General features: G+C 41.8%; 1 protein-coding gene across 2 annotated transcripts in view; it reads right to left on the bottom strand.

The window, feature by feature from the left end:
* Nucleotides 1–21947, bottom strand: part of ABCD3 (ATP binding cassette subfamily D member 3) — a 44325-nt gene that overhangs the window by 18046 nt on the left and 4332 nt on the right. Inside the window, exons 2-8 of one of the 2 annotated variants that reach the window (XM_028732726.2) lie at nucleotides 10857–10890; nucleotides 8971–9069; nucleotides 7586–7674; nucleotides 5350–5419; nucleotides 2175–2272; nucleotides 1876–1999; nucleotides 574–630 (exon numbers count right to left, since the gene is read on the bottom strand). In XM_028732726.2, the coding sequence (XP_028588559.2) occupies nucleotides 574–630; nucleotides 1876–1999; nucleotides 2175–2272; nucleotides 5350–5419; nucleotides 7586–7674; nucleotides 8971–9069; nucleotides 10857–10890 (571 nt within the window). Of the gene's footprint in view, nucleotides 1–573; nucleotides 631–1875; nucleotides 2000–2174; nucleotides 2273–4190; nucleotides 4261–5349; nucleotides 5420–7585; nucleotides 7675–8970; nucleotides 9070–10856; nucleotides 10891–21947 lie in introns of both variants that reach the window. The other variant, XM_028732725.2, reaches the window with a different exon arrangement.

Raw genomic sequence — 21947 nt, 5'->3', positions numbered from 1 at the left:
TTATTTAAAGTCTACCAGCTGAAGTGTGGTAAAATACACTCTTAGCACACAGCAAGCTGAACCACACACTGGAAAGAATGCAGACATGTGATAATTTCTTTTTTCACATGGTTGAATCTACCTCAGACTGGATAAGGGATTTTCAGGACAAACACTTCCTCAAAAAGTGATGTCGAACTATTGGCAAACCACTAGATCCGCTCAGAAATGGAAGCCAATGAAAATTCAACAGCTTGGCTATGATGCAATCACCTTCCAAGAGAACATGGCTTGTATACGCCGGTAACTTGTTTGTCTGTATGTTATGAAATTAGCCTATAAAGTTTCAACTGCAGCTTCCCCTCATCTTTCAACATACTTCCAGTGACATCAGCATTGACTTGAGAAATTTTCAAGAGCAGTTGTGTAATAAAATGGCCTGGAGTGTTTGTGTATTTTTTAAAATGCTTTGGTTCCAAATCTTTCTGAATACTAGATCTATAGAAAGTTCCCTGATAATACATTGCTTGTGCTGTAGAACAAATGGGTCATTTGCAGAACAATTACTGTACATGACGAAAAATGTGATCTTACCTGAGCTCCTATTGCACTTGTTAGTTTGAAGATATACAAAACGATATCCAAAAATGGCTGTTAAGAGAAGGTTTAATATTAGTTATCATGAGGCCAAAAAAAAAAAAAAAAAGAAGACACACAACTTTCAAAAAGTCCAAAAAGTACACAACTTCTAAACAAACTATCATGTTCTGCAAATAAACACAGCCAAATTAGCCCACACAACACTGAAATATAAGATTTATATTCATTCTCCAAGAAATCAGACATTCCATTTATTAAGCAGTGGTTGGACATAGTTCAGTACATAACACCATTCGATTTACCGTAGATTCCGGTGTATTAGGTGACTGGGCGTATTAGATGACCCCCCAAATTGGCAGCTGCAATTTGGGGGTTCGTCTTCTAAGCCCAGTCGCTTAATACGCTGGGCAGCTCTGCACCGGGAGAAAGCTGCCCGGTGCAGAGCGGAGCCCGCTGCCCCTGTGGCTGCTTCCGAAGCAGCGCGGGGGGTGGGCTCTGCGCTGGGCGGCTTTCTCCTGGCGCAGAGCCGAGCCAGCCTCCCGCTGCTTCCAAAGCAGCAGCGGGGAGGGGCAGACTCCGTTCCGGGAGAAAGCCGCCTGGAGTGCAGCGGAGCCCGCCGCTGCTGCTTCAGAGCTGCCACAGCAGCAGCAGGGGGCGGGCTCAGCTCCGTGCCGCCCATACCCGGCATATAAGACGACCCCTGACTTTTTAACCTCTTTTCTGGGGTTACAAAAGTCGTCTTATACGCCGGAATCTACGGTAGAAAACGAAGAGTTCAAAACTTAAGACAATAATATGCACCATCCTATCTATTCAGCCTATCTATTCAGTTTGTGTCGTCTGCTCAACAGCTGTTTACAAACTGTCTCTGAGAAAGTCTTTCAGTTTACGAGAGGACTGAAACAAGAGAGACAACCATCTGGGCCTTGATGTGGCTTGGCAGACAAGAAGCTATAGATTGCAAACATGGTGTTGTAAGCTGCTTAACAGAATGTGTGGAAAGAAGCAGCAGCTCAACTGAAACTACTTCAGTTGCATGTGACATGCCCTAAATGAAAGACATTGAAGTCTTTTGCAGTGTAGTGCCTAATAACTTGTGGACTATAACTATCTTTGATGTGGCTGACTCAAGTAATGCACTGGACTTAATACAAATGATATGCTGGACTTAATACAAATGATTATGCTAAACAGTTACACACTGATATTAATATACTTCTATCCTACAAATATTCAATTGATGTTTAATTATGCAGATTATGGAATTACCAAAGAACGGCTCCTCTTTAATCTTACCTTGCTAAGGTTTGAATACAGGTCTACTACACTGTTACAAAACTTTTCTACATCTTGTGTCAGCAGCTGATCTGGATTGGCTATTCTGTTGTCCAGATTCCCCATTTTGTAATAGGTATAAGTCCTAAAATGTGTGGAAAACAGTGAGTTAGATCAATGTGGCATTTTCTACTGAATCATGTGTTTTATAAATAACTGATAGCATGTTTAACAATTAAGCACATGATTTAAAACTGGTTTAAATTTAAATTTATATTAAATCATTAAAAATATTGGAGGGAGGGAAATTAGTCACTTACTGAAGATATTGCTCATATAGGTACTTGGTGAGTCGAACACGGAAACACAACTTAAGCTCATTTAGCCCGTACTTCAAGAAGTTGTTCACCAGGGAGATCTATGAACAGCAGCAGTACAATGTTACACAAACTCAAATAAGCTAAATAAGGATTGCTTCTTTGCATCAGTAAGAGGGCAAAGTCTAAGCTGCATGAAACCCTCCACCTTAGGTTAGCTCAGATGGCATGTTAAAAACCAGGATCATCGCCCAGTGAATAAATCTGCAATCCCATATAAGATTACTCAGAAGTATGCTTCAATAAACTCAGTAAGAATTACCTCTGAGCATCATGCATGGGATCGTGCTGTCAACCTACATAAATTTGTATTCAAAATAGTTATAAACAACAACACCGGCTTGGATTCAGAGAACTGCGTGGAAGGTGTTTTAGTGCCATTTCCACAAAATATCATGTAAGAATAGAATAGAATAGAATAGAAAACTTTCCACTCACTATGTCTACTGATAGGAGTTGCAGTTCAGCAACATCTGGAGGGCCAAAGATTATCCACTCCTGGATTCAAATGGTGTTGTTTTGTTACCAGTGTGCTGCAAAAGCTTCCTGTGTTCGTTATGGGGTTTGTTTTGTTTTTATGATTTATTTATTTATGGTTGGTTGTGTAAGAGTTTCCAGAAATGGAAGAGGTTATATTGGATTTGGGGCTACATTTCTCATACAGCACTTTCCCCTAAGGTCAGAAACAGCTCTATGGTGAGCAGTGAAGCTTTCCACTAGTAGAACACTACCTTTGTATACAAGCCATGTTCTTTTCTTTTAGATGATGCACACAAGTGTCATTGAATCATGCCCTCTTCTCTCACATATCGGAGAGAACGGCTGTTTTAAGATGGCACTTGCCATCTGCAAATGGCGAATCTGCTCATCTGTGAATTAGGGACACTATTTCAAGTCCAAGTACTCTTAAATATATTACTAAATTGATTAATCTGATCCATCTAAATTCTGCAGCCACAAAGTGACATCACTGTTCAAAGGCTGAAAAGTGCATGTACTTCATCAGAAGGAAGGACTATTCAGTTATTTTTATGTTGGAACATATTACTTTAATGTTTTATCACAATATTCATATTATAATAATGTAGATGTCGTAAACAAGTAGATCAAACAAGAGAAAAGGTATATGGGTATTATTTTGATTTACAAATAAACTCAGTTTCTTGATAAGGGCTTATTGGATGTCATTCAGCTGTTTAATGGGGGGGGGGGCTAAACACAGTATGCTATTTATGAATTTTAGAAGGGTGGAAAAGTTGTTGAGGCTTTCCACTAAGTTTGAGTTATTAATCTAACTACTCTGTATACACTAATGCCTGACTATATTTTTTGCAGTCACAACACTGTAGAACAAGAATGCATTTTTCTACAAAACCGTCTAACACTTGTAAAAAGCACTTTCTCATCTGACCTTGAGGCCAAAAATGCCAACAGAGTCGTATGTCAGGAAAAAGATGAAAGACACTTAAGAAGGTATCTACTTCTATTTCTTAAAAAAGAAAATTTATAAAGTTGTTTTTCTTTCTTCCCCCCCTTGGATCTCTAATGACCACTTCTCACCAGTTGCCAATACCATATTTATGTACATTTTTCTTCAACTAAAAATATTGTAGAGGGATTAATATAACCTAACATGAATAGCTAACATTTCTTCATCTTAGCTGCTGTCTGCATTTAAAAAAATTTACTTACACCCCTGGATGTGGTGTATTTCACACACACCCTCAACCCTTAAACTGGAGTCAAATTTATCTCACTGCCTTTAAGTTAAAGCATTATATATTTCTTACAGCCCTTTGGGATTAATTATGACCCTAGATGCATGTGCAAGTTTTTTGTTTTGTTTTCTTTTTAAGAAAATAACATGCCATTTCAATTTTTAAAACACAAGAGCTAACTTTGGAGCTCATCTGAGAAGTTGGAATTGGTCACGTTTACAAAAGCGATGTCAACACTTACAGCAGGCATAGCAGCGATGAAGTTGAACAAGTACCTCTTGAAATCTTTTCTGCTGCGGCCAATGATAGCACTGCAAACCACCACATGCAAAATGTTAGGCGTAAGGGAAGCAAAGCCCATCCCACAATGGTTCCATGAAGGCAAAGTAGAAAGCCATTTAAGGTGAACACAGGACAAGAAGTTCAACAAAGAAAGCAGCAGGACTCTAGTTCCACCATACAGGCATACAGATGCGCTTCCACATCTGCCAACAAAGCAACAGCTGGTCTACCAAAACCCTGCTCCGCGTTTCCTGCTCCAGCTCTAGAACAACTAACTATAGAGGATGTTAACATGGGGAGGGCTGCGGGTCTTCCAGGAAGCTTTCTCTCTCCATGGAAGGAAACAATAGGGCTGTCACCAAACAAGCTCAATGTTGAATTCCACCCCTCCACGATGTACGGTTGCCCAACTTATCACTACGTCCTCATGTCCTCTCCTCATTCTCTATCGTTCAGCTTCTGTTCACAAAGAAATATGCATCCCAATGACCTCAGGACACCGGGATGCGGGGAGGAAGGAGCTATAATGGGCTGCCACCTGAAGAGGCAGTTTCCTTTCCTTTGGAAATAAATAAAAAGCATTCGGCCCACTGAGCCCAAACGTTTTGATTAGCAGGATTAGAAATGAAGAAAGGTGTGTTCTCCTCCCCGCCAAAAAATGTGAGGAGAAACCAAAAACAGTGGAGGGTGGGGAGAGGGAAAAGTCAGGAATGGGTAGGTGAATGGTGACAAGGGTTTAAAAATGTAGTGAGGACAGAGAAGTTCTGACCATTTGCCTTCTCATCTAGAATGAGAATCGAAGAGAGGCTGGGTAATTGTTTACTTTGTTCTCTCTTCTACCTAGGCAAAGGGGTTTACTTTGGAAGAGGTAGAAAGCAACAGTGAAGATAACCGACACCATTCAGTACAACTTGTAAGACCATACATTCTGAAGCAATTAAAATAAAAAAATGGAAAAGCCACAGGAGCACCATAAACTGTACAATTTAGTTGATGCTATTCAAACTAAATTTCGGAAGACATAAACTGGAAGGAAAAAGCTAATTGCTTCAGTTATGCGTCAGTTATCACAGCATAAATGTAACAGGTGCATGCTAATATTAACAATATCTGTTTACCAGTGGAATGGAAACTACAAATTTAAAAAAGGATTTCTTGAATAGCGACAGATCCCTGCTTACGATTGCACTGCAAGAAAAAATGTACATAATTTAACAGCTCTGCTAATGACTGAAGAGTTACCACCATTATATATTTTTACAGTGTACAGTGGTACCTCCGTTTTCGAACGTAATCTGTCCTGGAAAACCGTTCGAGTTCTGAAACATTCAAAAACTGAAAACTCAATACAGAAGCCTCAGTAAGGAAAACTCGATACAGAAAACTCAATATGGAAGTTGCGTGGCATGACTTCCAAGGCGTGTTGAAAAATGGAAGCATTTACTTCTGGGTTACGGCATTCAAAAACCGAAGCATTCATCAACAGAGACGTTCGAAAACCGAGGTACCACTATATCAACAATCATTACTGCTGACATGACAGACATACAACCGATTTAGCAGAGAACTAAATGTGCAAGATAAAAATAATAAAGTCAAATGGCATTTTGTGTACAATTGGTTCATTTTTTGTATTATGAAACCCAAACAAGAAACCGAAACTCAAGCACATTCCTCTTCTTTTAAAACACAGAAAGTCTCTGAATATCACTTCTGCCTACAAGATTGCATTTTATTTGCAGATTATACCCCACAGAAATAAATTACCCTGGATTATATTTTGTACAACAAATAGGAAATTTGCCACAAATTGGTCCCTCCCCGCTACCAGTATCCTATCAACCATCAGAGAAAACTAATCGTTTGCTTGGATTGAGCTTTCACTCGTGACAATTATAACTACATTGGCCTGGTTCACACATCACATTAAATCAGTAGCTAACACTCCACACACACACCCCTTGAGATGTCATGGACCAGAACTTCCATCGACTCCAACCAGGCATAGTTAATAGTCAAGGATGATGGGAGTTGTAGTCCCACATATCTGGGGAGGACGGACCATATTGGATATTGTTACATTAAACTATAGTTAAACTATGCTGTAATGTGAATGTGCAGCATGATGCTGAACAATCTCCTGCTCATGCCATGTTGATGGGAAACAAGATGGTCTGGCTTGTCATGACATCCAAACTCAGTGTCGTAGTTTGTTCATGCTTTATTGCTCACGCTTTGTATTTGGAGAAAGACAATCTAAGAAACCAGATTCGGACATCACAACAACCCTGACTCTCTTCGCAGTGGTGTGGTGGCAGCACAAGTCGATGAACGAAGATGAACGAGGATGAACTGTTCAGCAGACACACACAGCATGCTACTCACTCCCATTAAGCATACTTAAGTTTTTAACTATGGTTTAACATATGAGCTAAGCCACTGACTGTATAATGGATGTATCGGTCCCCTTTGCGCAACACACTAAACCATGGTTTAGTGAGAGATGCATAATCTAGAACAAGCCTGAGCAAAGACTTATGCTCCCCCAGCATCTGAAACAAGTACTTCTGCAGCGTTTAATTTCCCTGTCATGTAATCTCAGCTTGTGGTGTAGGAACTGGCTGTTGTGGTTTAAAACAAACTCTGTTTTGTATTCTTCAAAACAAGCCAGCTTCAAGCCACAGGGGATAAATCTGGAATATTTAATTAATATGTTTTAAGCCACAGTCTCTGATTCGTATGCAAAACCAGGTGTCTGAAAAAGTGAAACAAAACACACGAGAGCAGGAGATTATGCTAGCCAAAGTTACACTCAGGTTCACGTGGGAGGGTATGAAGCTTTGCTTATTCTTGTTCCAGCTTGGAAATATAGCACTAAACAATGATAAGCTATTATATGCAAACAGGGCCAGAGGGAAGGCATGGTTTCCTGCTACCAGAATGAGCTGTGACAAGCCTCGAGCCCAGGCGCTCCCCTCCTCAATGTGAGAAGAACCTGAAAACATCTGCATTTGAATTTAAACTAGTCACAGTTCCCCATGACTTCTGAACTCTGTAAACTGAGATTTCTTTTAACTGTTGTTAGTAAGAACAAGTCATGATCAAACTGTGGTTAATTTAGAATTCACAGCTTCTCTTCCACACAGCTACAAGAGAGAATGAGAAGAGAAATAAGAGCCAGAGGCTCTTTTTGGTTCATTCTCGCAGCAAGAACAATAATTTACCTTCCCATCCCATTATCTTTTTAAATCTAAGTCTACTGCCAATCCATTTTATGCAACCTTTGTCCCTAGTTATTGCAATCTTATACATCACACGAGTATATCAGACAAGGATCAAATATGGAATGCTTACCTTTCAATAACAGTTCCGTTCTGAATCATCCAAATATCACAGTATGTGCGAAGTATCAGCATCATGGCAATAAGTACCAAATAACCTGTCTAGTAAAAGTAAAGTGAGTTGTCAGTGTTCACAGATGATCATTCCTTAATGAGTTTTCTACAAACAGCCTAGAGTCTTTCTTCAATTACAAAGGACAGGGCACAAATTTTAGTCATTTAGTTCAAGGTACTTGTGTTAATCCACAAAGCCCTAAATAACTTTCATCAAAACACCTTCAGGACCGCCTGATTCCTTATGGGATCCTCTGACTGGAAACTTCTGGTGGCTCCCATGCCCCTGAGTTTCAGTTGGCCTTCACCAGAGACTCAGGAAAAGTTTCTTTTAAGAAAAAGGCCAGTAAATGTCTATGTGTTGGATCCAGACTGCCTCTAGGTAAATCTCTACCCTTGAGATGCTATGTGAAACAATCTTAGCGGACTCCCTTTCTCCCTGTGCGCTGGAAAAAGCTGTTCCGCCCCCTCTCTGAACTATGCTGCTATAAAGGGTTGGGAGACCCTTCAGAAAAGTCTTAGAGGCAGTGTTGGGGGCTGCAGGTAGAAGGGGTAATGGCACAAATTGTCTCCCCCTCCCCTCACTGGATTTCCCCACTGGAATAGAAGGACCCTTTCATTCTTAGAAGGGCAAATCTGGATGCAATGCTGTGAAATTAAATTAAAAGCCGAAAAACATTTTAGCCTGAATTAAACAGAAGGCCAGGCTAAAGAAAAATCGTAGAAACCATCTTATGCAAATCTCATCTATAGCCACTGATGTGTCCCATATTTATGAGGCTCAGTTCTCACAGCAGGTCTGTAATTCCCAATTTTCTTGATGTTCTCAATAGATATTCAATGACATATGAATAAGGTGTCATAAACATTATGCAGTTGGGGGAAACCCTCTGGAGTTTCTGGGTCAGCTTCAAGGGCAGCCCCGCGTAGAGCGAATTACAGTAGTCAAGCCTGGAGATGACCGTCGCATGGATCACTGTGGCCAGGTCAGGGCGGGAAAGGTAAGGGACCAACTGCTTGATGTGGCGAAGGTGGAAAAATGTTGAGACACTATATGTATATGTTTTGTTTATTTGCTAGTAACACAAAAAAATCTTCAATAAAAACTATTTTTAAGTCATCAGATATATGAGAAATAATGTATATTGAAACCCATCAATTTGAGGCTTAAATGCATATTGTAAGCCGTTACTCTGAGCCCAACTTAATTCTGGTAACTGAAAAGGCTGCATGGAAAATAGTTTGATATAAATGACATCAGAAAGTGATCAGATTATTAGAATCATGGTGACAGGTAAAAGCAACATAATTAGACAGGCTGATTGTTCTTCATTTGCAGCTTACCTCTTTACAAAATGTTCTAGGGACCATAACTCTCAGGATTTGTCGTATTCTCGCAAAAAATACTCTGTCTACTACAGCTCGTTCTTTCTTGACTTCTTTCTGCACATGAAAAGATAACACAATACAATTATCTTGCTGTTTTCTTTTTGCATTCCATATTGGTCAACTGACAGCACAGTATTAGATGCCATGCACACAACTGTATTTTAATCACTTTGAAACAGCCAACCCATTCTACACAAATTGCTGTTGGAACCCTAAATCTGCCAAATACTACATAAGCTGGACCATAAAGAAGGCTGATCACCAAAGAATTGATGCTTTTGAATTATGGTGCTGGAGGAGACTCTTGAGAGTCCCATGGACTGCAAGAAGATCAAACCTATCCATTCTTAAGGAAATCAGCCCTGAGTGCTCACTGGAAGGACAGATCCTGAAGCTGAGACTCCAATACTTTGGCCACCTCATGAGAAGAGAAGACTCCCTGGAAAAGACCATGATGTTGGGAAAGATGGAGGGCACAAGGGGAAGGGGAAGACAGAGGATGAGATGGTTGGATAGTGTTCTCGAAGCTACCAGCATGAGTTTGACTAAACTGCGGGAGGCAGTGGAAGACAGAAGTGCCTGGCGTGCTCTGGTCCATGGGGTCACGAAGAGTCGGACACGACTAAACGACTAAACAACAACAACAACTACATAAGCTTCCATTTTTCAAAGAGGAAAATGTTTGCCTGCAGTCACCAGTGCTTACTCATGAATGGATCCAATAACTTGGATGCTCCAGGTTGCCGCATAAGATTCTTGCCGGCCAATGAACACCCAATAAAATGCTGAAAAGGACCTAGTTGGAGAAGGTTCTACTTCAAGAAGCAGCGGGCTACAGCACTCATCAGATCAACCCATGAGTAAGCAAGCAGTCTATCCCAGGCATCCCCAAACTCAGCCCACCAGCTGTTTTGGGACTACAACTCCCATCATCTCTAGCTAACAGGACCAGTGGTCAGGGATGATGGGAATTCTAGCCCAAAACAGCTAGAGGGCCTTGTTTGAGGATGCCTGATCTGCATTAACATTGCCAAATATCTTGATATCTCACACAGGAAGTCTGGGTGCTTTCTTCCAAAGAATTATTCTGCTGCTCATTGCAGGTGTAAACTGCATGGGGAGGAGGAAGGATTAATGATCTCTTCCTTATCCTGGCATCGAAACCCACAGGTGCATGGCCCTTCTATACATCAGAAGCAGAATTGAACAACACACATAAGCATCTCACATTTTGCAATATTTCCAAACTAAAGCTAGAAGGGGAAAAGTCCCGTGGTAAACAAACCAAGCAAAAAAGCATCAATAATGTTTGCTTTACAAAACATGGACAAGAAAGAAAAACCAATATTATTTAATATATTTCAGAGTGCTAGGGAAAGAAAGGTATGGTGCTCAAGCATTAGCACCATTTAAAACATACTTTCTCTTGTCCGTACAAAACGCTCTAGAATGCCTTCTTGATTTTATTAATGTTAACTGATACAAATTTATCCAAAGTATTGGATTTTCATTTGCAAACACTACAGAAAAGCCACATTGATATTTTAGATGATTTACTCCAATTGTGCTGAGATCCTATATTCACATACCTGATAAGAAGCCCCATTGAACTTAATGAAACTTACTTCCAAGCAGACATGTATAGAATTGCACTGTCACTCTACTGTCACCACTCAAAAACAACAGGAAAATCTAGATAAATAACCCCTTTTCTAAGCTATTGTTTTCTGAACTGAACAAAGACTATACTTCAAAGCAATTTATTGAGCTGTTCGGTGGAATTACTAGATTTTAGCAACCACCTAATCTGCATTAACATCGCCAAATTTAGTAAGACTCACCTCATTGCCAGGTAATGTTTTTCCACTTTTCTTTCTGCAAACAGAAGAGTTATTTTAGTTATTTTCTTGGTTCAGAAGAAGAGTTATTCAAAAGACATCATATAAAAATATCAAAAACCTTAAATTGTTTCTTTACTAGGTAGAGCAAGAGTAGTAATATACAGCAGTTTTTTGGAAATGAAAGCAGTTTAGCACAAGGCATACAGAAGCTGATTTTCAACCACAGGAGAAATGCATCCTTTATGCATTCCCCCTTGCCACCCTGGTGGTTTTGTTGTTGTTTTGTCATGGTATGTAATTCTAGTATAAAATTCAATTATTCAGCATAAAAGCTAGCAACATTAAAGCGGCCAAATATTCTACTGGAAACCTTTTCATACCAATGACATTATTTCTTCATGTACTGCAGACACCCTGCTCTAATTTGCTCCTGGGCTGGACTGGAAAAAAAAGTTATAAATCCTTACAACTCCCATTACTACCAGGAAAGAGTCTATTTTTAAAAAGGTATTGAAACCTGAAAACTGAACCCCACACTTTCAGGTGGACAGTTATCAGAAGTAACCACAGGATTCAAATGGGCTTCAGTGTCTAATTTTACAAAATTGGCATAAACAGCTTCAAGAATATTTCAGGATTTTAATGGTTCTACATTGTAAGTCTATTTAGGCACTATCAGCCTAAATAGGTGAGATTTGCAGGGCAAAAAAGGGCACGAAATACAATGTGGCTGGTAAGTTGGTCTCCTGATTGTGTTCAGGGTAGTGGGGGCAGAAAGCATAAATTAGCACTGTCGAGTTGTTGGTTTTTTTGCAGAAAGCTAATTTTCATTGACATATTCCCCCCTGCCCTGGATATATATTATCCAAGAGCTATGATCCAAAAGAAGCCGTTACCATAGAATGCTCAAAGATTTTGATGAATACCTAAGGGAAGTTTATAAATCACTTAAGAACACACACAAAAATCAACATTATTAATGAGAAAAATAATTTGGACAACTGAGCATTGAAAGTTCCTTTGATATCTCAGCCCTTGCTCACATGTTATAATCATTTGTGTGTTCCATATAAAGATTATAGAGTTGGGGTGGGACATTTACTATCTCTGTAAATTACACCCTGCTGGTATTGCCCCCACCCCAGCATCCACACATCTGTGTATGAACATGATGCGCAGGGACAGGCAGGTTAGGCTGGAACAGCTCTAGCTGTAACTTAAAATTCCTGCCTGGGGGAATTATGGCAGTACTCTTTAAAGGATTAAAAGTACAAGACACACAGTTAATCATTCTAGTACAACCTGATTCACTAGGTGTGGCACCAGTTCACAGGTTATTTCTGACAACGTCGCTTACAATGTGCAACTCAGTTATGAACACAATGAGATCCTTTACTCCCGTTTAGGCAGCAATCCTATACTCCCTTAGGTGGGAGAAATCCCCATTGGACTTGGTAGAATCTACTTCTTAGTACAGTACTGCACATATAAGGTTACACTGCTAATCAAGATACAGTGGTACCTTGGGTTACATACGCTTCAGGTTACAGACTCCGCTAACCCAGAAATAGTACCTCGGGTTAAGAAGTTTGCTTCAGAATGAGAACAGAAATCATGTGGCGGCGGCGCAGCAGCAGCGGGAGGCCCCATTAGCTAAAGTGGTGCTTCAGGTTAAGAACAGTTTCAGGTTAAGAACGGACCTCCAGAACGAATTAAGTACTTAACCCGAGGTACCACTGTATAGCTGTTGGAAGGCCTTTTTTTCCATTAAAGGGTCTTTAGTCTAAGTTTCCAGAGAGAGCCAGAAGTTATAATTCTACCAAAGGGCACAATACTTGGAAGTTTGGTACCAATTTTAAAAAACGCGAGGAGAGCCTGTTGAATCAGACCAAATTCCCATCTAGTCGAGCAAGAGTCTCGCAGCGGCCAACCAGATGCCTGTGGGAAACCCCCCCAGCAGAACCCAAGTGCAACAACACACTGTCTTCCTAGGATTTCCATCATTACTGCCTCCAACCATGGAGGCAGAGAGTAGCCATCATGGCTAGTAGCCTTGAGCATTGTTTTAACTATGGAGAGGCGGCATACAAATAAAATGATGATGATGGACAGCCTTATTGTCCGTGAATTAGCCTAATCCTCTTTTAAAGCCATCCAATCTTTGAAAGCCATCCTATCACTGCTTCCCGTGGGAGTGAATGCCATTGGTTTCGTGAAGTTTTGATCAGTGGTTCAAATTATTCAGGTTTTCCAGCCCCATTAAAATATATGAAAAAAAGTTCTGGAAAAATGTGTTGCACATGGCTGAAAGCAAAAGTAAAGCTAAAATCCTGCAAGGACTGAAGTGTTTGCAGACAGAGTAACCTCCTAGAAGCTATGTCCAATGACTATGTACATACAGTGGTACCTCAGTTTACAAACTTAATCTGTCCCAGAAGCCCGTTCTTAAACCGAAACTGTTCTTAAACCGAGGCACGCTTTCCCTAATGAGGCCTCCCGCCGCCGGTGCCCTTCCACCATTCGGATTCCGTTCTTAGACCGAGGTAAAGTTCGCAAACCAGGACACTACTTCCGGTTTTGCGGAATTCGTAAACCGAATCGTTCGTAAACAGGACTGTTCTTAAATCAAGGTACCACTGTATCATGAAAAACTGTATCACAGAGTGGTACAGTGGTTACAAAAGGGTTCAACCACTTTTTTGGATCTGTGGAAACATTTAGAAACTTAACAAATTGTCATGGGTGAACCACATCTACAACAGAAACACATGCATGCAACCCACTCATACTGCAACCATATACATACGCCCACATCCCATAGTGAACACCAGACTCAGAAGTTCCCCTCCCCAAGGAAAGTCTGCCAAGAGAAAATTGCCATTCTCTTCCACTATTTAATTTCACAACACGTGGGGAGAGACAATGACTGCGGCAATGCATACATGTGAGATAGAATCATAGACCTGGAAGGGACACAGAGGGGATTTCTGTGCAATGAAGGAATCTCAACTAAAGCATACATGACAGATGGCCATCCAACCTCTGTTTGGATGTCATGTGTTTAGTTCAGGGGTCTGCAACCTTTAAGACAAAAAGAGCCACTTGGACCCGTTTCCGAAGAAAAAAAACCTGGGAGCCGCAAAACCATTGCGACATTTAAAACAAATATATCTCCGGAGCCGCGATCTGACAGCGGGCGGGAACGTGACGTCGGGACGGTGCGTGACAAACGCACGCACCGCCCCATGCGACGTCACAGCCAGTACAGCGCCCGCCACAGTGGGGAGTGTCGGGGCGCACAATGCGCCTCCTCCCCTCGCTAGTATCCGCCCCGGAGCCGCGGCAAAGGTGTAAAAGAGCCACATGCGGCTCTGGAGCCGCAGGTTGCTGACCCCTGGTTTAGTTGCTCAAGAAATCAAATCACTAGAGGTGCCCACACCCCACAACCAGTGCTGGATTTATGTATAAGCTAAACAAGCTATAGCTTAGGGCTGCACTCTCTTGGGGGCCCCAAAAAAATTTAAAGGGGAAAAAAACTGGATGTACATTTCAAAAATATAAGATAAAAAACAAATAAAATAAAACCTACATACAGCAACAGGGTTTTGTGTTGTGTATGGACCTATTAGGTCCATAAATTACCATATAGCATATATTAAACACAGAAAACAGTGGCAATTTGTTGATGACAAAGGACAGCTTGACATATAAAGGGCCCCATTACCTTCAGTCAGTGGCGTAGCGTAGGTTGTCAGCACCCGGGGCAAGGCAAGTAATTTGCGCCCCCTAACCCGTGAATTTTAGAGAGCTGTGAGTGCAAGCGCCCCCCCCCAGATGTTGCGCCCGGTGCGGCCGGCCCCCCCTGCACCCCACGCTACGCCACTGCCTTCAGTAGTTTAGGGCCTCATCAAACCTAAATCCGGCCCTGCCCACAACCTACGCTCCCAAACTCTGACCTACATTGAACACCAACTCTGCCCTACACTGAGATCCCCAACAGCACCCCTAAAACACTGCTCCACACTGAAACTCATACATCCTTCAACACACTGAAGCCTACCACATACCACCCTAGCAACACAGGGCTCAGTTGCTTCATAAAGTAATACAAGACCAGTACTATGTGGGACCATCTCTGCTGGTCCCAGACACTCCATCCTCTCCATCTAAATTTGGCCATGGGTGCATGCAGCGCAAGCTATAAGCAAGTGCAATTTGTGACACTGCGCAACATCACTGCTGATCAGAGGCTATGTCTGTTAAGACAGGTTAACAGACCTGGTGAGGGTTCCCAAAGTCCCAAGGGTCTCCTTCGACTAATCCTTCCCAGAGATTGGAAGCAAGGTGGCAAGATGTTCCCACAGCCCTTTCCCATGACTGTTTGTGCAGGTGGTATCGGGTCACTCTCTCTGTTACCATTGTTCTCCCCTCCCTTCTCTTCTTAGAAAGTTCCTGGGAGAGGAAGGAGGATTGACAAAGTGGATGAATTTCCTCTCCTTTTCCTACAAATTCCACCCAAGTTGCTATGGCCAGGTAGAAAGTAGAACCCTGAGTGCCAGTAGCTGGACTGGTAGGGGGGCAAGGAGACACTGCATTTGATACCAGTGTTGAGACAGGAAGCTGCCTATGTATGATTCCAGGTTTCCACAAAATGAAGCATGTTCATTTTTTAAAAAATCAAGAACTCCAAAACATTTCATTTCTGTTTCTGGCACTGGCCGTTGCAATTTGTTATGCAGTTCTTTTTAGCAATTTTTTATATTAAGGAAACACAATTTTCTTTCTACAATAACCAATGTACACCTTTGGCTGCTCCACCACATTTCCTTTTCCATCTGTGTAGCATGCCAAGTACAGGAATCAAAGTGCAAAGGTAATGTAATAAGGTAATACATTACTTTTTACCTAGAAGAGCTTTCTTCTGCCAGCAGGCAAATGAGGGTACAGATTTATGCATCAGAACAGTACACACAAGACACTTGCCCACAACTGCAAATTCCTTCAATGGTTTCTTCTGGGAATATTTTGTCCTTGTTGGGTACTTACTACTCTCCAAAAACCTCTCTTGTGATGCTTCTAAAACACTTTAAAAAGCTAGGAAAACAATGTGCTAAAATACACAAACCACTGTAACAAGGACTGTGAGCCAGCTAAAGAAAAACCTTAAGTCAATTGACCGAATTTAGTCAATGGATAAAATCTCAATAAATTTACGTACAACAAAAATAGTTCTAAATAAAAGCAAAGCTTTCTTTTTCAGTGATTTGCGCATGTCCACAACAAACACATTTTTTCTCATACATGAAGGAATGGCTCTTTCAAGACAGCACTTGCCACCTGCAGTTCTTATAAGTACTTGAATTAAGAATTGACTGGGAGCGCATTTTTAGTTGATCAAACTGTTCTGAATCATTGATTCTAAGTGATTAATGAAAAAGATGCAGTCCTGACTATAATAACTTGACTCTCACCCCAACTGTCTTCCCCTTTTTCCTGTTCTCTCTTTGTATTCCACTGCACAATACAACCTTTGGGCTACAGAGCCGCACATTTATGCAACATTAAGCCACAGGAGCAAACAGTAGGCCTTTGTGCAAGTTATGTTCTAAGACCTCTGTGCTAGTCAAGTCTCATGATATTCTTTTGGGAGAGACTGAAAGGAAGAAAATGCAGGAGTGCTTTTCAGCACTACAAAGAATCTAGCTACTAGCCCAGAAAAAATGGGGACTGAGAGTGGATGCTGAGGCCAAACAGGGGAGACCACAGTCGCCTTCATGGCCTGCAGGTATACTTCCCCAAAGAACCTGAGTGCAAGAAAGAGAATGCTGGACTAGATGGACCTTGGGACTGCGTCCGCACACAACACTAAGCCAAACCATAACTAGTGCAAATGTACGGGGTTTGTAGGGAGGCGATTGCAGCCACTTTGCTTGTCTCCAGTCCTCTTAGCTTACATTGACTGAGTGCATCATATAAAATAAATCAATCCCTGGATCATGGTTAAGCTCTCTCCTCCTTAACCATGAGCAGTAGTTGAGGTTTGCTTTTAGTAGTAGGTAGTGACTGAGGAGAGAGCTTAACCACAGTCCCAGGTTTGCACAACATGCAAAGCCAAACCTTGGCTTAGCAATCAAGGTGTTACTATTAGTTTATAAAGTTTACCTTTTTTACTATTAGTTTATAAAGCCCTTAACGACTTGGGACCATTTTACCTACGAGATTGCCCCACCCTACATCTGATCACACAACCGCCTTTGATTGGCAGAAAGGGCACTACTGCAGGTGCTACACAGCACCCGTTCTGCATTTGTAAGAACTCAATTGTTTAGTGCAGTGCTGTGGCACCCTGGGGTGCCTTGAATGATGGTCAGGGGTGCCACAGGCAACCCTAGCCTCTGTCTCTCTTTCCTTCCCTCCCTCCTCTAATGCCCTTGCATCTCTGCCTCCAAAAGGCTTGCACAGCTGTTTGTTGCAGCAGCCCTGGCTACAAGCTCCCCAGGCGAATGGTGCCGCTGGGCTGGCCAGGGGGTGCTGGTTGCCAGGAGCTGAAGCGGCCTCGGAGTAAGCAAGCAAACGGGCAAGGGACCCCAGCCAGCCAGTCTGCCAGCCCTTGCTGTTGGGAATGGACAGACAAGCCCCAGGCCCTTTGGGGCAGTGTGAGGAGGCACCTGTCTTTAGGGCAGGGGCGGCAGCTCAGAGACCAGGGGCAGCAGCAGCAGCTGCCCAGAAGACTTCCAAGGAGAGGTGAGGGGAGAGGAGGCTGAGGGAGCACTCCACAAAGAAGGGTATTCGATAAAGGGTGAGAGGCTGCCAGTTGTGCAATAAAGGGGTGACATAACTGGGCTCCCGAGCCCCAGAAGGGTGTCGCAGAAAGAATTTAGTTGTCAATGGAGCCGTGGACTCAGAAAGGTTGAAAACCTGATTTAGTGTGACAGCACCTGCACTTTGTAACTCCCTGCCTATTGACACCAATAAGTGACAATCACTGCACTCTTTTCAGTGCCTGCCTACCCAGATGCTGAGAACATTGATGTCATTTTAATATATTTTAGTATTTAACTTTTGTATGTTTTAAAGTAGGGTTGCAATTTCCCCCCGATTTTCCTGTTTTACCTTTCATAAAGCACTTTGAGGGTTTTCTTGCAATCAAACGGTACATAAATTTTATGAAATAAATAAAATGAACTGAGCTGAACTAAAAGGACTAGGATGCAAGTTCTGCTCCAGAAGCCAGCACACACATGCAGTCCCATTCAGCCATGGTTTGTATTACCACACTGTGCAAGCCATGCCATAGTCTGACCTAGTTGGACACTTTTTATGTTCTTATGAGAGAAGTGGAATGCGACCGTCACTTAAAAAAAGAAAAAAGCCAGAGTCTTCAAAGTGTCAGCTAAGGCCTAAGCTTACTGATAGCAGACAAGAAGCGAACTCTTCCTTTCACTGACTTAGTTTTCATACGCCTTAAGGAAGAAGAAAGTCTCACGCCATTCCACAAATCATCTGACGTATTTGCCAAATTCCTTTGTCACGGGTACCCAGTTAGAATGGTTCTAGGGTTACCATACAGCTGGTAAGCTCAACAACTCCCCCCCCCCCCAGCCGCCAACTTTTGTGTCTGGATTATTTTCACTTTTTGAAATATGACAACCCTAAACAGTTCAATCTTTACATGGAACATCTAGCACTAATGCAGGCGTGGGAAAACTTTTTCAGCTGAAGGGCCAAATTCCCTCATAAAACCCTTCCGGGGGGAATGGCTTTGACTCTTAGCTTTGTACGGTAGGTTACATTCTGAACACACAAAAGTCAGGTTTACACGCACAGACACGCTCCATTCAGGCAAGCAATGGATAGTATGGATAGTTCAAGGACATATTCCAGTTCAAGGACCATCACTCAAGGAGGGTGTGAAGGCAGTGAGGGGGTTATGGCCATAGAAGAGGGTGAATGTCCCAGGGAGAGATCATGGCCTAGGGAGGGTCCTGAGGGCCAGACACACAACCCTGAGGCTCCTCACCCCTTTTCTAGTGAAATGAAATACCCAATGGCTTCAGAAACATGTAACCTGCAAACATTCAAGGACATATACAATGCAATGCTACTATTTACAGGCCGGTCACAACAGTATTTCTCAGGTTGTCTGCCCTCAACTTTCACCTTGTTCCCCCAACGCCACTGGGGCAAAGAGTAAAGTTTATTGAATGACTCATGTTCACCAATATCAAACTTCCTACACTGTAATAACCAAGCAAAATTCCTTTCAGTAGGGGAAAGGTCAATATGCTTGCTTGAGTTTGCATCACCATTTTAACACCCACGGAACTCGGTAATCATGATCAAACTCTTGTCAGGAGAGTTGGTAATACAGACTATAAAGCCCTTAACAATAAATTGCACAACATTCTAATCAAAGTCAGCATCAAATTGGGATGAAACATTGTAAACAAATGGATAAATTAGAACAGGTGTCCTAATGTAGGCACCTACAAATCTTTTCACCAGTAACAAGTGCCTCTTTCCTCCAGCCAGAAGGACAACAAACAACACACATCCTTTCCTCCCAAGCTGTTTCTTATCTTCTTCAAGGGAGAGAAGATCCCACATGTCTCTTTATACCTTTGTGTCAGGTAAACAAAAGTTTAGTGTTATGGGCAGCCATTGTATGATAGCCCTTCTGCTGCAGAAAAGGTGTTTGCTTTCTAACCCTGAATCCAGATCAATAATTTGTAGGTAGTGTGGTGGGGTACTAAAGGCTATGGTAGGGATCCCTAGCCTTAGATTTGACAACTTGGGTCCATTATTACTTTGACTGGAAATAGCCATTTTCTATATAAAAACTGCCACTCAGCAGTTCGTTTTCACTATTTATGGCTCACAATATTCCGATTCTTATTTCTTTAAGATGGACTCACGCACAAACACACTCGACTTGGGCTGCCTCCTTTAATTCTAAATTATATACCACACAATCCCCAAATAAAAATTGATGTCCATAATTTCTTAGAAAACGTACCCATTATCTTCTCTAACTCATGTTAAGAAAACCTTTTTAGTTAGTCCCTTCTCCCTTGAAGAAATTGACTGCTATTAAAAAATTAAAACCATATAAAGGCTCAGGACCTTATGGCTTCACTTCCAAGTTTTATAAACAATTCAAAGAAACATTATTACATTATGGGCTGCCTATTTAACAACCTAATGAGAAGGGAACCCCTCCTCAAAACATGGTACCACTCCAAGATTACAGCTATCCTAAAACCAATTGAAAACCAGCAGAAGGTAGAATCTTTTTGGCCAATCTCTGATTAACCTGGATTACAAAATCTTTACATCAGTGCTAGTCAACAGGATTGATATATTTTTGCACAAATAGCCCCAGACCAAGCTGGTTTTGTCCCCCATTGAAACATCAATGAACCAATCAGAAAACTTTTAAACATAATCAAATGTGGTATGGACGACTTCCCCACTGGTAGTCATGGCCTTGGACATTCTCAAGGCCTTTGACTGCCTAGAATGGGACTACTTGCTGGCAGTTCTATCTAAATTGCAATTGACCCAAAATTTATACACATTATGAAACAAATACACTCTGCATCTTCTGCCACAGTAAGAATAAACACACACACAGCTTTACTGAAGTCCATAGACCCAAAACACACAGTACAACAATAGTATATGTCAATAGTATAAGCAATATAAATTCATCCCTGGTAAGGATTTGACAGGTAACAAAGAAAGACTGTTTACCCTCTACCTTTTTGTTCATCCTAGCTTTAGAACCATTAGCTATATGCCTCTGAATACCACCAGACATTAAGAGAGTCCAAACTGAAAAACTAAACTGCATGATCGGGCTATTTGCTGATTATGTAATTATTATGACCCACCTGACCTCTTGAACACGGGAGCAGCCATACTTCAAGATCTTAACAACGTTGCAACACTAACAGGCCTGCAGGTTAACTTCTCAAAATCGGAAGCTTTATGCTTCAATGTATCACCTAAGATGCAAAAAGCATTCACAAAACACACAGGCATTAGACCAGGGGTAGGCAACCTAAAGCCCGTGGGCCGGATGCGGCCAAATCGCCTTCTCAATCAGGCCCACGGACAGTCCGGGAATCAGCGTGTTTTTACACGAGTAGAATGTGTCCTTTTATTTAAAATGCATCTCTGGGTTATTTTGGGGGCCTGTCTGGTGTTTTTACATGAGTAGAATGTGTGCTTTTATTTAAAATGTATCTCTGGGTTATTTGTGGGGCATAGGAATTTGTTCATTTTTTCTCTCCAAAATATAGTCCAGCCCACCACATGATCTGAGGGACGGTGGACCGGCCCACGGCTGAAAAAGGTTGCTGACCCCTGCATTAGACTCTGTCACACAACGCTTAGAAAACTGTGATTTCTATTCCAATGACTCCCACTTTGGATCCCACTCAACCAGATATGAAGGTGGCAGAAAAAAATTTAATCCATTTATTTTTTCCTGCAAAGGACTCAAAATTAATGCCAAACTCCTGTACCACCCCACAGTGGAAGAAGGCTGTGGTATCCCAAACCTGAAACTATATTTTATTGCTAACCAAGACATGCCATCCACTTTATTTTAGATGATACCTCAAAACAATGGGTCCAACTGGAAACTGAACTAATCGAGGGAATTCCAACCTCCACTTTTCCCTCCATTGTTTTTGTTTAAACCAATTCACAAACCAAGAACTTATACACTGACCACTAATAATGAACCATATGTTGCAGATATTACTGCAAATTTATTATGCTATTTTTGTGGTATACAAATGGCATGATAATATTTGGTCTATTTATTCTTCCTGTGTTTATTTTTATTGTTCCTATGTTCCTTGTTTATGAAACCCAATTACCGTATTTTTCGCCCTATAGGACGCACCGGCCAATAGGACGCACCTAGATTTGGAGGGGGGGGAAATAAAGGGGGGAAAATTATTTTTCCCCCCGGCGCGGGGCTGGAGAGCTTCCCCCTCCCCCAGCCCCCAGAACGGGACCCAGAGCGATGCCGAAGCTGCGTGCAGCTTTGGCATCGCTCTGGGAGCTTGCAGGGCTGGA

This window comes from Podarcis muralis, chromosome 5 (genome assembly GCF_964188315.1).
Source record: "Podarcis muralis chromosome 5, rPodMur119.hap1.1, whole genome shotgun sequence".
NCBI lineage: Eukaryota > Metazoa > Chordata > Lepidosauria > Squamata > Lacertidae > Podarcis > Podarcis muralis.
The sequence above is the reverse complement of the archived record's forward strand: the minus strand, read 5'-3'. Positions and strand labels throughout refer to the sequence as shown.